The sequence below is a fragment of the Anopheles moucheti genome, chromosome X, assembly GCF_943734755.1.
Source record: "Anopheles moucheti chromosome X, idAnoMoucSN_F20_07, whole genome shotgun sequence".
In the NCBI taxonomy this organism is placed as follows: Eukaryota; Metazoa; Arthropoda; class Insecta; order Diptera; family Culicidae; genus Anopheles; species Anopheles moucheti.
The window spans coordinates 15358610-15375809 of record NC_069142.1 but is presented as its reverse complement, the minus strand read 5'-3'; the positions used below and the strand labels follow the sequence as shown (position 1 = coordinate 15375809).

At 45.7% G+C, this 17200-nt stretch overlaps 1 protein-coding gene across 1 annotated transcript; it reads right to left on the bottom strand.

Moving 5' to 3' along the window:
* Positions 1–468: 468 nt before the first annotated feature.
* On the bottom strand, positions 469–13240 carry LOC128307156 (phospholipid-transporting ATPase IF). The gene is made up of 7 exons (XM_053044893.1): positions 13124–13240; positions 4902–5106; positions 3727–4829; positions 2959–3635; positions 1566–2885; positions 1152–1481; positions 469–757 (listed from the first exon to the last, which is right to left on the bottom strand). The coding sequence occupies exons 1-7, from the start codon at positions 13238–13240 to the stop codon at positions 532–534; spliced, it is 3978 nt and encodes a 1325-aa protein (XP_052900853.1). The 3' UTR covers positions 469–531.
* Positions 13241–17200: the final 3960 nt, after the last annotated feature.

Here is a 17200-nt window from a genome sequence, read left to right as displayed (position 1 = left end):
ATGCTGGATACGCAACTATCATTCACTTTTCAACAAACATGGCCCAAACGCCAATATTTTTATATATATGCTACTATAGTAATAGTTTACCATCACATCTGAAGCTGAATTTCTACAATCAAATATTGTCGTTCTCACCTGCTTTGACGGCAATCGTCTATGCGTTACACGGATAATACTTCTTAACTGTGTAACGTTCTAACTGCTTATAACGCTAACGCTTATACAATAAATAGGTTCCAAAAGTTGGGTAAAATAATTTACACACTACACGCGACGTATGAAGCTAGGTTTCACTAAGCTAACGGCCGAACTGAACTGAACTAGTAATGCATAATGTATTGACAGGGAAATCTAATACGGTTTGGCTAAACGACAACCAAAACCCCTAACCTGTACTTTATGTGCTACGAAGAGGATATCTATGGCATCGAGTCCCGCACAGGATACGTCACCCTAGACGGAACGGTCATGAAAAGATAAAGCAGTCATCACGTGTGGTTGTTTCACCTGGAAGGCCACGGGCTTGTTTTAAAGATCCGTTGATTGCAGCCGTTCCGAACGCTTCTGGAATAGTGCACGCCTGTATTTGGCACCGCCCGGAAAGATGTGCCCGAGCTTGATCTCCATTGCCCGTATCGCAAGCATCGTCATGTCCGGCAGAAAGGCCGCTATCAGTATCACAATGCTGAGTGCCCAGAACGTCAACGACGACAGCAAGTTGTTGTAGACATGCAACATGGATTGGTCGTAGTTGCTAAAATTAAAGTAATCAAGACAGGTTAGTATAAGATCGTTGCAATCACTTTTCGCTCTCTTCTTGTGCTTGTTATGGGGATGGCGACAAAAGTCACTCTTAAATTATCAACTGAAATCAGCTAAAATAAGCTAAGTTACGCTTAGAAACAAAGTTAGAGGCTTTAATATAACGATATATTTGTGTACGCTGGAGTATAATAGGTTCAATCGCAATAAAACGTATAGTGAGATAGTTGTGGAATAGATTTTAGACTTTTTAGATCTACTGGATCAGAAATAATTGCCTATTAATGTTTTGCATAATGAATCTTTCTTCGTACTGAAATGAAATCGTACTGAATCGTACTTGATGATGTTTTTTTGTACAAACCTCAATGTAAGTTGATACTTACATGTGCAGCACGTTATACACAAAGGTGGACCCCATGAAGGCAAAGATTGACAGCAGGACGGTGGAGATAAAAACATACGATTTATAGATCGATTCAATCAGCAGCTTCAGATTGACGAGCACAACCACGTTGTGTATGAGTATGGTGCCGAAGCACGGGAAGCTAACCGTAGCCGGCCAATACGCGTACACTGCCGGATTTTCGATAAACTCAGCGTACGTGAAGAAATAGATGATCGAGAAGTGATAGATACCGAGTACCATCCAGCCGATAAAGTATTTCCACGCGTATTGCTTATTTCCTGCCACCTTCTGATAAAGCGAGGGCATTCTATATGGGGGTTAGACGAGATAAAAACAAGCCTTATTATTATTAGGCGGCCACCAATAGACCGGCTGTGTGCGATATACTCACTTAAGTAGTGTCTGCTCTTGGTAGGGTTTTTCGGTAAGTGCCAACACCAGCACCGGTATGGCGGTGTACACAACGTTGTAGAGGGTGAGAAACACCGAATCGTACACCGATTGGTTGGAGAAGAGACTGTGTATCTGGAAGTACAGCTGTATGCCCATGAACACGAGGTTTTTGTAGAAGAAGTACAGCACCAGCACGGCAAGCCGCGTGCTGAAGTAGTGGCCGTGCACCAGCAACAGCTTCTTCAGCATGCAGAACTTTGCAAACGCGTAATCGGCACACCGTGCTGCCTGCCGACCTTCGCGGCCAACAATGCCCAGACCGACGTGTGCCTCCTGGATCATCGACACGTCATTGGCACCGTCGCCGATAGCTGCCGTTACCGGTGCACTTTCTGCCGTCTTCATGAGCTGCACCACTTTACACTTCTGCAGCGGGCTCAACCGACAGCACAGTACCGCACGACACCGTTCACTGATGTCACGGAACTGCTCACTGTGGGATTCGAGTGCGATCGCCAGGCTGGCACCGTCGATCAGAAGCGAAAAGGGTTTGTCACGCTCCCGGAACATCTCCAGCGCCAGCGTGTCGAGATGCTGCTGCAATTGCTCCGGCGTGCGACAGTCGGTGATAAAGTATCGGGCCGCACCGTCCGGTATGTGGCCGCAGCTCACGGCAATGTTCAGTGCAGTCTCCACCTTGTCACCGGTCAGTACCCATACGCGGATGCCGGCCTGCCCGAGCGCCTGCAGCGTACTCTGCACATCGTCCTGCAAGGCATCCTCTACGGCCGTTGCACCGAGCAGCTCCAAATTCCGCTCGATGCGGTTCTGGCATGCGGCTACCAGTTCTACCCGATCGACCAGCGAACTACCGGCCTCTATCAGCTCATCACTGAACGTGCGGAACTCCTGTTCCGACAGTCGCCGTCGGGCAACAGCGAGCGTACGCAAACCTAGCCTCGCGAACTCATCAATATGGCGCTGGGTCGTCTCGATGAGCGGCGAGTCGGCGCACAGTGGCAAGACGTGACTTTCGGCACCCTTGGTGTACAGCCAGATCTGGCCGTACGTGTCCCGCACGATGATGCTCATTCGCTTCCGGTCGGAGGTAAATTCCAGCACCGCCAGCCGCTCGTACTGTACCAGCTCCTCGTCCGGTATCTCACCGAGCCGCGACCGCGCGTTGGGGCGCACGCACGACCGGCGCAACTTGATCTGCATCCTGTCCCCATCCTCACCGACGTACACCAAACCCATGCGTGCACACGCCTCCACCAACGCTTTCTCGTCCGGGCTCGATGCTTGGTAGTCCATCTTGCTGCAACAATAAAGCACACGAAGGAACGATTGTCACTGCTGCTAATGGAGACGCCTGGTGTTTTGGGGCTTACCGTATGAATGAATCGACTTCACGCTGCCGCAGATGCGACTCCTGTCGCTGTATTAGCGCGGATTCGTTATACGCCGGCGCTGCGTACGACTCCCGGTTCGAGCGGGACAGATAGGAGCCACGGTTACGGCGCAACGTCACCCCCGGTCGGGGTGCCGAACCGGTACCGGTAACGGCTATCAGGTAACTCTTTGGACGATTCACACCGAACGGTACGTGGGACTGGGTGCGCCGGTGGCCAAGCTGCAACGTATCGCCGAACGGCGGCATGGCCGGTTTCTCCTCGTACGCCGATATGGTGCGCTTCAACTCGGGCTGCATCTCCGGCAGTTGCAGGTTACCGTTGCTGCCGAAATGGTTCTGCTGCACCATGAAACTAGTTTCCTGTGTCTCGTACAGGCTCTGGGGACGCGATGCAGTCGGTGTTAGCCTCGCCTGAGTGCTCCCATTGAAGGTAGTACTTCCGACCTGTTGGCTATCCGATACGGGTGCAGTTGATACCGATGCTGCATCAGCGGCTGTATCTCCGGTGGTCAACGATTCCTCCAGCAGCACGTCACTTCTTTCTTCCTTTATCGGTTCGTTTGTTCTTTCTTCTTCCGCTTCCTTTGTGTAGTCACCGGCTACCTGTACCGTGTGGCACACGGCTAACGCTTGGAAGAAATCATACACCTGGCTCTGAAAGCAGTTAAATAAAAGAAAACAACAAAACCCGTCTGAAATGTTAGCCGTTCCTTCACGGACAACCTCTATTCTCGCCACTACTCACCGATAGCTCGTTGATTTTGAATGCCTGTTGCCGACCGACCTCTTGCAGGCGACGCCCTTTCTGCTCATACTGGCGCCCGTTGATTGAGCACTGTTGGAATATCATAATGTTCTTCGTGAGCGTCCCAGTTTTGTCGGAGAATAGCAACGACACCTGGCCGAGCTCTTCGTTGATGTCCGAGGTGTTGACGATGCACTGCTGGTCCGTCTCCTCATCGTACAGGTCCGGATCCCACTCGAGATAGAAGCCGCCGAGAAACTTGGCCATCTCGATCGTTACGTACAGTGAGATCGGTATCAGATAGTTGAACAGTATAAGAAATGAGAAGTAATCCTGCAGAAACTGCGATACGCGATAGTTCGACAGTATCTCCCCAAGGTAAATGTTGTGCTCCATCCGATACTCATCGTTGTACCGCTTGAGAAAGTAGCTCACCGTGACGATGACGACCAACAGCACCAGAAAGAATACCAGATACTTGTTGACGTATCGCTCGCTGGAGCTCATCTTGCTCGTGGTCATGCGGCTGTTCAGTGCCAGCTTTGTCTGCTGCCCCGTATACACGGCACAGCCGATTGCCCACTCGGTGTTGCGGATGCGACTGCCCCGCAGTAGCAGATTTTCGGCTGCCAGCGGGAGGACACTGTGCTCACCACCGGTCACATGCATATCCGCCAGTTCGATGCGCCCATTGAAGCTGTACAGATCGGTATGGGGTCGCTCGTACTCGATCCGCCCAACCGTGTGGAGCCGTTCCGGCGGCACACACGGCACACCCTTCGGCGCAGCCATGGTTTTCAGGTTCGTCTCACCGTCCAGGTTGGCGGTGGTCACGTAACATCGGCCATGCTCGTCAGAACTCTGCAGCAGCACGATATCGCACGGTATGTCGCAGTCCCGCGACATCAGCACAATGTCACCGCAGTGAATGTCCTGGCACCGGATGTCTATCGTTTCCCCGCCCCGAATCACCGTCACCGGCGAGAAGTTTACCATATTATCCGCCCGATAGCGCAGAAAGCTTTCGTAACCTTGCTTCGCCGCCGTAACCGCTATCACAAACACTAGCGGCACCAGCGACGTCATCGGCGAGACCGGACTATCTGTTTATGTGGAAGGGTCCCGGAGAGAATGTACTAAGCAACGACGGTACCAGAGTACGGCTTATCACTTACCTATCACTATCGATATGACGGTCATGAAAAGGAAGTACAGGTTAGCGATACGCCGAAACTGCTCAAACAGGTTGAGCGGCAGGAAGGTAAGCAGCGTATATTTGGTCGACTTGATGCGATTCGTCTCGCCCGACTGCTTCTCCTCCTGTACGTCGCAACCCACCTTCACGCTCAGCGACTCCGATTCCTGTGACACGCGGTTACCCTATGGAAGGAAGTCCGTGTTAAACAATTACTGTCGATATTTGCAAAACACCGACTCTGCGGGACTACTAGGGTTGGGGAAATCATTTGCTTTGTATGAACTTGAGCGAACAGGTGCGTTCGTTGTGAAGAACTGAACGAACGGAACAAATCCTTTGGTTCGTTTGTCTGACATAACAGGTGTGCTGATAATTGTTTGGCCTAACACATATATCGCGCTAAAAGATTTTTATCCATATCATATTTCGTTTGTACCAACCTTCAAACGAATTCTGTCCAAATTTGACAGCACTGGGGCCATAACCTAATGAGATAGAGCATTTTGTGTGACGCAACTTTTGTGCTTTGAATAATCATGGAAAAGAAGGAATTTCGCGTGATGATAAAATATTAGATTTTGAAGGGGAAACATATAGTTAAAGCCAAAAATTGGCTTGATGACGAGTCTTTGGACACTGGTTTACCAAAATCAACCATCAGATATTGGTATGCTAAATTTAAAAGTGGTAAAATGAGCACTGAAGGTGGTGAACACAGTGGACGCCCAAAAGAGGTGGTTACTGACGAAAACATTAAAAAAATCACAAAATTATTAAGAACACCCATAATGTGAAGTTGATCGAGACAGCTGACTCCCTAAAGATGTCTAGGGAACGTGTTGGACATATCGTTCACGAGTATTTGGATATGAGATAGCTCTGTGCAAAATGGCTGCCGCGCGAACTCACATTTGACCAAAAACAACAACCCCTTTGATGGTTCGGAGCAGTGTTTGGAGCTGTTTGAGCGAAATAAATCCGAGTTTTTAAGTCAATATGTTACCATGGATGAGTCTTGGCTTCTCCACTTCACTCCAAAGTCCAATAGACAGTCATCCGAGTGGACTAGACGCGATGAACTTGCTCCAAAGCGGGGGAAAACGCAACAATCAGCTGGCAAGGTTATGACCCCAGTTTTTTTGGGATTCGGAAGGAATTATCTTCATCGATTATCTTGAGAAAGGTAAGACCATTAAAAGCGACTACTATATCAAATTATTGGAGCGTTTGAAGGACGAAATCGCCAAAAAACGGCCACATTTGAAGAAAAAATGTATTGTTTCATCAAGACAACGCATCGTGCCACAAATCAGTGAAAACAATGGCAGAAATTCATGTATTAGGCCACGAAATGCCTAAATTCGCCACCCACCATATTTCGTAGATCTGGCTCCCAGTGACTAACTCCATTTCTCAGACCCCAAAAGGATGTCCTCTGAGAAGAAATTTCGTCGGATAAAGAGGTGTTCGCCCCTTAGAGGTGTTGAGGCCCTTTTTGAGGCAAAGGACAAATACTACTACAAAAAGGGTATCGAATAATTTAAAGACCGCTAAAATCGGTGTATCGCCCTTGAAGGGACGTATGTTGAATACAAAAAAATAATTTGGCCAAAACAAAGTGTTTAAGCCAAACAATTATCAGCCCACCTGTTAGTAAAATTTGGCTCTCATCCGTTAGGGCTCATTCAATTATTACGTGACGCTAAAATTGTCAATTTTTGACCCCCTCACCCCTTATGGTAACAAAATGTAACACTGGACACCTTCTATTCATAATGTAACATTTCGTTGACCTCCCCTCTTCCTTGTTTTAGAAAAAAAAACTAGCTAATCGGCCCGGTTACAGGGCTATGCAACAGAATTCCGTTATGTACGCAAACTCAAAGATGTTTAAAAAGAGGTTTTCTTCCCAATTGGTGGAAGTTGTTAATTTTATTTTATTTAGTTTAATAACTCAAATTTCTCACCTCGAGCCACTTTGGCGTTCATAAAAAAAACTATTTGGCAAAGCATATTCCAAGTCCAAGTTCCAAGGCAAAGCCATTCCAAGGCTTTTGTTGTCGTTTTAGGTTTTAACAGACCTTGAGCCTTAGTGCCTACGTTCGTCTCCTAGTCTGTTATAGCCATTCGTATGATCTGGACATCTAGCGTCGTGTTTTATATAATTGATCATTGTAGTTGATAAGATCCGAACCTGGGTCAGTTATCACGAATGAAATGTACGTAAAAATATACGACACGTCCTGTTTGCGTTCAGCTCCCACCTAGACTGCGATGCCCATATGCATCATATCATTTTAACATGAGTACTCCAAATTACACTTAACCAGTTCTTCACCAGGACCAGGAAGAACTACCGGACGAGTGGAAACTGGGTGTCATACATCCAGTCTACAAAAAGGGCGACAGATTAGACTGTGCTAACTTCCGAGCCATCACAGTCCTTAATGCCGCCTATAAGATCCTGTCCCGCATACTCTTCTGCAGACTTGCGCCCCTTGCTACAGATTTCGTCGGAAACTACCAGGCTGGGTTTGTTGGAGGCAAATCGACCACCGACCAAATCTTTACTCTTCGGCAGATCCTCCAGAAGTGCCGAGAGCACCAGATCCCTACGCACCACCTGTTCATAGACTTCAAGGCGGCCTATGGAACACCATGCAGCAGTACGGATTCCCTGGGAAGCTAGTACGGCTGTTGAGGGCCACTATGGATGGGGTGCAGTGCAAGGTGAGGGTGGCGAACATGCTGTCGGAATCGTTCGAATCTCACCGGGGTCTGAGGCAAGGTGACGGACTCTCCTGTTTGCTGTTCAACATCGCTCTGGAAGGTGTCATGCGAAGCGCGGGCTTCGACATCAGGGGCACGATTTTTACCCGATCTCTCCAATTCCTAGGCTTCGCGGATGATATCGACAACATCGGACGGACATCTGCGGGGGTGTGCAAGGCGTACACCCGACTGAAACGCGAGGCCGCTAGGATTGGATTGAGGATCAATGCGACGAAGACAAAGTACCTGCTGGCCGGGGGCTCTGATCGTGATAGAACCCGACTCGGAAGCAGAATATCAGTTGACGGTGACGATCTCGAGGTGGTAGAGGAGTACTGCTACCTTGGCACGATCGTAACTTCGGACAACAACGTAAGCAGCGAAATCCGTAGGCGCATTGTTCAGGGAAATCGTGCATACTACGGGCTCCACTAACTCCTGCGATCCAGAAGGCTCCAGGAACACACGAAATGAACGATATATCGCACACTGATACGTCCGGTAGTCCTCTATGGCCATGAGTCATAGACAATACGGGCGGAGGACGCCAACGCTCTCGCCATTTTCGAGCGGCGGGTGCTACGGACTATCTTTGGCGGTATCTTTGAGCAGGGAGTGTGGAGAAGGAGAATGAACCACGAGCTAGCTGAGCTGTTTGGCGGAGCAGACATCCTAACGGTGGCTAAGGCCGGAAGGATACGATGGCTGGAGCACGGGATGAGGATGCCGGACTCATGCCCCACCAGAAAGGTGCTCGCCAGTGACCCGTTCGGCACGAGGCGCAGAGGAGCGCAGCGAGTTCATTGGCTGGATCAAGTGGAGCAAGACCTGTCGGAGATCGGGTGCAGCCGGGGGTGGAGGAATGCAGCCTTGGACCGAGTTTCCTGGAAACGGATTGGTGACCTGGCCATGTCAGCACGACGTGCTCAACTGTGAGCGGGCCAAGAAGAAGAAGCAGTTCTTAACAATCTTGCGTCAGATTATACTCCTTGTTGCTTACTATGCATTCCTGCTTGTCGAGGGCACCGCACATAATTTCTTCGAAAGTCGATGTCTTTCACAATTAGAAAACTGCAACAGATTGTATATGCCTTAAGTCTAGTAGGCATTCACATTCATGTACCACTGATTACCCAAGTTTTTTCTGACTTTTTCCTCACATACAGTATATTTGAGTCATGGCTTTCCAGTAACAGGCACCACATTTCATATGGTGCCATTTAATCGGGTGTGCCTGGTAGTGTATTTGGTAGCGGCGCAATTCGACAGGACCGGTACAAAATTACATACGGGCCAATCCAGGAACAACTATCCAGATTACGGGTAAATCAAGTTAAAAAAGCCCAGAATTAGCAGGCCTGCATTTCTTGATTTTCCGCTCAGTATGTGTAATGGATTATTGAAGCACAGACGATCAAAACTCTTCTTGTCTCGTAAAAACTCCAAACATGGACGGCAACAATTCTGTAATCGCAAACCCGAAATATCCGTTAAAGTGCAATGATCATGAAGATGATGGAAGGTAGTTCTATTGGCTGATGTGATTTGAACTGACGATTGTTGCCTATGATTTTACCGAGATTTTCATTCAAAAGAACTTTTCTATTTGCATTTAATGGCGTTTTAGCCATTGGGACTTTAGTCCACCAAATTCTGCGTGTTCAGACTTCTGGTTGCCTGGTTTGATAATTTTTTCTCTATTTAAAAAGTAAACAACAAAGCACAACAACAGCATATGCTCTTGAAACACTCTCGCATTTCTGTTAGTAAAAAACATCGAATGAAACAGTAAAACAGCTTCTTTAACAACTTTATAAGTTGCTGTAAAACATGGTATTATTTTCTATGCTGCTATTTTCGTGTATTCAATGACCATTTCTGGTCTTCCGTGATTTGGAAGCGTTGGGGCGGCCCGGTGGCTTGTTGGTAGCGACGCCGGTCTTCACAGGAACGGACCGGGACCAAAATCCCCATCCAGGACCAATCCCCCATACTTTGAACTGAATATTCAGCTAGGGGTAAACAAAGACGCAGAGAGCCAGAAATGGCAGGCCCAGACCTCTTAAGATTGTTGTGCCGATAGAAGAAGAAGTAGTGAGTGCTGCGTACGGGGGTACGGCTCGAATAGGGTTTGGTACCAGTTTTGTTGTTTAAGAAACCATTCACCCTGTATCACCTACCAAAATTTAAATCTTTTTGACAATTAAACAATTAAAAACATTCTTGAATAGCGCGTCTGTGGACGTCAATACGTCAATACGTCAAAAAACTTCCATTTGGTAAATCCATAGTATACATGGAAAAATATATTGTTGGCGAGAGAATCATAGACGGCGTTAAAAGAGATGTGAAATCAAAAATGATCCATGGATGTGGGAAATAAATGCATAAAGAAACATACATACTGCCTAGTATGTACATAGAAACATACATACTGCCTAATTTACAACCCACGCCAGGCTAACTTTTTTAGTCGTTGTTATTAATTTAAAGTGGGTTTATAACCTTCTTCTTCGTATAGAACGATCTATACGATTCTGCATATGATACTGCATTAACAATGTTTTTGTTCAGACTGTCCGTATTTTCATCAATATAATTGGTACAATTGGCATGTATCTGGTTAACTAAACCAAGGGCAGGTCCTGGAGAAAGACATCAATTTCCAGATGACGCTTCGTTTCCAAGTCCGCAATCACCACTGATCCCAAATGTTGGTACATTCCCCTTTCGTTAACAGTCCACTCGAAAAAGCTAAAGAAGCTCGTTTGGGAGCTTGCATTACCAAAGTACGCTGGCGCATCGATGTAATCTTTTAAGAACAAGAACTTCACCCAAGATTGGACCTAGTCCGGTCGCATGAATATCGACGCCGCTATAATTAATTTATTCTGCTATACATAATCTCGCTTATTACTGGTGATTCATCCCCAATGGAATGAACGTATTTGATTAACTTTTCGAAAGAGCAACTTTGTCGCGTCTGCTCTTTCGCAATGTGGTGTTGTAATCGTTACGTTAAGGTCGTAAAAATATTATCTCCATTGACGAGCCCATTCTCGCGCGCTAAACCGATATACACCGCGTTCAATAACTTCGAATACAAATTTGCATCGTCAAGTATACTGTATACGTACTGGCTTTAAAATGTGCATGGTGTTAATTTTCTGTGCTGTTCTGACAGTTGTTGTTCATTCGGTAATCATTCCGACCGTGATTACCGTGCATAAAGAACGTGAGCATAGATTTTCCTCGTATCGCACGAGGGCCAAGAGTTCATTTTTTCGAAAAAGGTCCAAATAGCCTCCAAGCTTCCCAAATGCATTCTGTTATTGTTATTCTATTAAAGGTGTTTTGTTTATAAAAGATGGTTATTTATGTTAGTTAATCGTAAGAACAATCTTCATTTGCTTGGTTTCAATCAAAATCGCGTAATCTGTTAAGATGGTACATACGGTGAAATAAATCTTATTTCGTGATGCCAAATTTTTAACTGCTTGACCTATGAAGTAACTCATTCATTTATACCAGTCCTGTAATGAATTATTCTTTTATTCAAGAAGAACGACCAGACCGTAAAAATTAAATATTTTCATTGGCGTTGAAAACATCAAAAAAGGTTCGGATTTTTAACGAATTAGCGTACTTGCAGCAGAAATCCTCAACATTTTAGGAAAAAAAAGTTGTCTTTCATCGATAGTTTCTAAATATTTTGAAATAAAGCAACTTAAACTCAGTGTAAATACTTTGCAAAATGACTATATCTAGTTTTTGTTTCAAAGTAGTATTTTGACATTGTTTTCGATCTTATTGTTCACGGTTAAGTTGGTCCAGTGAAGCACTACTTAGAATGTGTTTTCATGAACTCATCACCAATCGACCAATTTCGTTGCAGTGATTTGCAGACCAACTATCGAAATTGGTGATAGTTCTATAAGCAGTAGCCGTTCTAGAGTTCTATTTTGGAGCATAAAGAAATATTCCTTTTATTACTTAATTATTGAGAGTGGCATGCAGTATTATTATTATGATGATGTTCGAGGAATTTTTATTGGATCTTTTAAACCATCTCGCGCGGACTCGATGTGAAATGGTGCGCCCTATATACACAAGGCCATGCTATAAAACTCCACCAGTGATATTGAAACGATATTGGTAGTACAACAATACACTGCTTAAATTGCATCTCCTCCTGCTCTCCAAAGCTCTGAAGGGACATATGCCAATCATATTCCATCCAATCCCCACGTAAATCCCTTACGGCACAACCAACGGTGTGCTTCCCCCATGGGATGTATGGCCCCCTCACCTAACCGGTTGAAGCAGCGATGGGAAGTCGTCGTCTGCAGCTTCCACACTTGGTGGTTTATTGCTCCTGACCCACTGGTGAACGGTAAGCCATTTTTTTTTCTTTCTTGCCGGTCGTGTTACTATTGGTGTATTGTTTTGCTTTATGCTTGCTTTCATTCGCTTCGCCCAAAGTCGTTAAAAAGCGTCTAATGCGGAGCAACGAATATTGCAAAGAGCCAATAAAACTTCTTCCGGTGCATTTGCGGCGGTTGCTGTAGTGGGTCAGCTGAACTTTTCCCTGCACAATGCTTCTAAACAGCATAACACCCATATTGCTTCACTTGCGTGTTTTTATATTTTTGCAGCAGCACACTTTCTTCCGTTTGTTTTCCGTTGCTCGCTTTGTGTCGTTCAAAAGCAACATAAAATTCATGTTCTCTTCTATCCTGGTGTTGCATGCACTTTTTTTCCAAGTCAATTGCCTTTGGTTATCGGGCGAGAACGTTTGTTAATGTTTAAAATTATCCAGCATCGGCGCGCAAATGCTTATCTGAAGTGAAATTAGCAAAAAATGGAGCGGCAAACGTCCGTTGCGCACCGCCCGGTAACGCACCTAGACGTCGCAACTAATCCATAAAAGCATCTTAAACATACCGTCGAGCTACCGCATGACGCGCCTATGACACGGCGATATGGCTTGCGTACAGAGCAGAGCACGCAAGTGAACGGTTCACAAAGAGGTATGGGCTGGAGGAACACCAAGAAAAACGCAGCAATAAAAATGTGTTGTGGCACGACCGGAACTAACGAAAGTGTTCAGGATCGCTGTGCCAAAGCGTAATATCTTAGGCGATCGTAAACATAACATGCGTGTACCGTTTTACCAACGTCTCTTACCACAAGCGGGATCTCCACTCTCATTCCCTACACTCCATCTTCGCTTCTCCTCCAAGGCATTTGTGCAGAAAATTTCCAATCTCCAGGAATTCCCCCCCTTTTTTTGCCTGGAGGACGGATACGTCTATAAAAACTATGCAGGTCAATTCTTTTTATTTCACTTTTCCGAACGCTATAGTAAACTTAAATCATAACTGATCCCGGTGCTCTGAAAGGATTCCCAGCGAGAATATACCTTACCTTGCATCGGCAATAGAGCTCATACCAGCGCGAACTTATCGCACGATAGGAACGACTTGGGCGATTGCCCAGCTCGTTCTCCGCCGAGTCTGCGAGTGTCTCAAATTCTGGCGTCATAATGCACTCCCGCGTTCCACGCCGCTGAAGGATGGTCCGGATGACGTACTTGATGTACACGACGTATTTGTTGCAAAACTCCTATCTAAAGCAACAACACTTGGCATACCTGGGTTTACAGACCGGTGGCAAACCGAATATTTGATCGGTGTTCGAACAGATAAGGGGGCTTTACGTTTGACTGTTTCGGATACGCAACACATGCGCTCCTTTTGATTGATGTCCACTGACTGAAGTCGTTCGGTTGAAGGGGATCCAGTTTTGGGGTTTTATGTTTCGTTACGCGCATACTCATCTATCACTGTCTTTAATACTGATCACCTAATCATCACCTTGAATCATTATGCGTGTGAAAGGCGCGTACTCTTGGGAGTGCACATAGCATCAGCAATCTACATACACTTCCGGACCGGAGCACAAAACTGCGTAGGGCCTGGCGGATAAGTGACACCTGATTGTTGATTGTACTGCATGCAGATAATAGATAGCAGCCGGACACTCTGTATGACGATGGGGGTGTATTGACAATTAGCAACTACACCACGGCACAATGGACCTATTTGTGGCTGGTACGGTGTTAAATGTTGCGCGTGACTGTACACCTTCGTATGTGTCTTACTAGAAAATTTGCTCATTGGCCACACGCGCGTTTCACTGCACAATTCTTTGCACCCAATAGCTGTTATCCGAGGTGAAACAATTAAATCAAAATAAAACACACACACACTCGCGCTCTTAAGGATATCAACTTAGTGGAACACCCACCCTGAGGCACAACGCCTCTCGCTGTTTTAGTCACACCACTTGCGGACGGCGCATCCAGCTTAGCCCGTGTGCAAACACGGAATGACTCCACGCGAGACCGCTTATCCACTGAGAACACTAGCTGCTTTCATCTCGCTCGCTTTAGGATCGCACGTACACGAACCCACCGATCCGCAAGCACAGAACGCACACGATCTCGCACCCCGGTTGCGGAGCGAACGATCCTTACCAAGCGGTGGTCGCCGTTGCTATGGTTTCCCCGTAGCGGTCACCGCTGTATTAGTGAAAGTAATGGTGATTTCCTCTGAAGCCTCGCGACATGCAATGCCACCCTTGCGAATAAGCGGAAATGAGTGCGAGGAAAGCGATGACAAAACACACAAGTGTCCAGTGTTGTGCTTATTTTATTATCATCAACGGCAGATCCAACACACACAAACTATTCACACCCATATCTACCCCCCCAACCCTTATCTCGTGCACAACCCTTTTAAGCTTCGTTTTCCCGAAACCGATGCAGCGTCATTCATGTCGCCGTTCTTTTCTAGCATGCGGCCGCTCCGCACGCATTACCATAGGCGCGCAAGTGCTACAATAATATTTCTGCAATAATGCGCACCTTTTGGGAACGCTGGTTGAAGTTCGATGCTTCTAAGCTGCCGAAACTTACAACCGGACAGATAAGATAAGCGCAACCCATATGATATCATTGAAACTCTCCGCCCACCTTGCCCCCCTCCTCTCTCCCCATTCCCCCCTTGCACCGAGACCTAATACCAGCCCTCCTCCTCATCCTGCTTCTCGATCTGCGTCCCGCGTGCTTATCGCGTACTCGCGAAACACTCAACCCTAAGGCAAATGTACTATAAAATTATTAGTCAGGTGGGTATGGAATGTGTGTTAGTATTGATGATCCTCATTGGTCTCGGAATTCTTTGTACAGCAGATCTCGATACGTTACCGTGGGTAGTTACGTAACGACGACGTTGTTCCAGGAACTAATTTTAACCGCGGAAGGTGTGGAATGTTTTGTTAGCGACAACGATAATCATAATAATATGAAATCTTCCTCTCTTACGTAGGCACGTGCGCGCAGCAGCGCACTGATTATGTGCTGAGCACGAAGAGGTTTATAATTAGTAGCGCCATCAATGCCTATTTTCATGGCACGCATCTAAAAACACTCCCAAATATGATCCTCCAATTTTACCAAAAAAAAATAATTGCGTTACGTAATAATTGAATAAGCCCCAAGAACTATTAGCGCTCGCGGATCGAGTGAGTCACCATCCGATATACTCAGGAATGCGATCTGAATCAAATTGATGAATCCTATTTAGCTTCACTAGAACTTCCTAAACTTTCTTTACTTGTAAGTTGAATACAGTTTAAATCCTCTGCGCAAGGAAATTATTTAGTCGCTTAAAGATTGCCACCACTACCACTATAAAATAATACTTATCAATTATTATATACATTAGTCGCCCTTTTTCTGATGATAATTTAAAAAAGCTCCCCAAAAAACTCAATGATAAATTTTATGAATGAGCATAATGTGAGAGGATCTGATTCTCCAAATGGGATTCGAACCACAACACAAACAACGCGCCGATTAATACCTCCCAACCTTCACGAGACGTTGTCCGACCCGTAGGGCTATTCAGTTTTATGACAGGAAGCGCGCGAAAACGCAACAAATGCAAAGCATCGCTGTCACGTGTTCACACAATTTCATGCAAACATAGTGGCTTCTTTTTGATGAGCCCGATTCTCTTCACCGAGGCACTCGATATGGAGAGAAAACCTGCTTTCCTTGCACGGGTTTATTGGAAAGGGAAACAAACCTTTCAAACCCCCCAAGCAAATTTTTTGAGTGTATTTGAGTTAAAGTATATTTTAATAAAATTATGCGACACAGATAGACCATATAGACGTTTTCCAATATGCTCTCGATTGGAAAGCTATAAAGTAACAGTAATAAATAAATGAAAAGAGAACAAAGTGCAATAAAGTGTACGCAGTGACACAATAAAAATGAGAATTAAACGAAAAGATCAGGCAAAAATAGGGAGAATAAATTAAGTACCTCCCAATCAGTCATGACGAGGCAAATCGTTTCATAAATGTTTACGCTACGGTCAGTTACACGGGTGGATATTGAAATGGGAACCGTTCCCGTCTCGGTCATGGTGCCAGTACGCGGTTACGCACACAGGTGTATCGATAACAGCTTACTATTGATCATTTAACTTCCACGCTAGTTTTCTTCCGCAAACGAGATGTTGGGAGCAGTGAATGCATTGCCCTACCATGCATATCATGCGTCCAATAGTGGAGTCACCCAAGACTCGATCCTCGCATACGCCAAAATAATCAATTGATTAAAAACGATGACGACGAATCTGTGTTTTATATTCTTCTCCCTTCAACCTAACCTACCCAGTGACTCCCACGTCCTTCGTACTTGCGGTAGATCCGTTGATCTGTAACTACGCTTCGGCGCATTTACCGCCGACACCGAACGTGGAGAGGAGGCTAGAAAGCCATTCCTAATTTCGTTTCGGGCGGAAGGTTAAACGATGCCAATGTCGGTGCGTCGGTAAAAGTGACGGCTTTACTAGCACGGGCAATCGCAATCGAAATTGAAAATCATTGTTAGGGTATTTGTTGAGGTGTTTAATCATTCTGGGTAGGATATGTACTCGATCACTAGCAGCACAACCAACAACATAAACTGAATGCTGTGAGCAGTTGTATTGAGTGGTTATGAAACGACGATTGGATGAAGATACAGTCATTGGACGCAGTGACTTAGTTTTGGATACATTGGAGTGGATATCAACAGTGGAGCAACATGGATATTTAGTTAATAAAGTATATATCCACATGAAAGAGAATCTTTCTTGTCCAAATTTTGGAAATTCAAAATAGATACACGTGAGTAAGGCTTTTATTACCAAGAATATGTCGATACATATCAGTAGTGTCTGTTAAGGCCCGTTAACTTAAACTGATTAGCTAATTCTTTTTGTTTTATTTTGTATCATAAGCTCGTTCAACGCATGCGTCACGATATTCAATATCATAGACGCCATAGACACCATCGAGTGGGCTCCAGTTTGCACCAAAGTGACTCTGAGTTGCGATAAAGGTACAGAGGTTAGTCCAATGAAGATGATGTCGATTTCAACAGCC

Excerpts from the sequence above, each read along its gene's own strand:
- LOC128307156 (XM_053044893.1), bottom strand. The coding sequence starts at position 13,240 with ATGACGCCAGAATTTGAGACACTCGCAGACTCGGCGGAGAACGAGCTG. Across the intron at positions 2,886-2,958 it reads GAAGTCGATTCATTCATACG|CAAGATGGACTACCAAGCAT; the intron begins GTAAGCCCCAAA and ends TTATTGTTGCAG. Across the intron at positions 1,482-1,565 it reads CAAGAGCAGACACTACTTAA|AATGCCCTCGCTTTATCAGA; the intron begins GTGAGTATATCG and ends ACCCCCATATAG.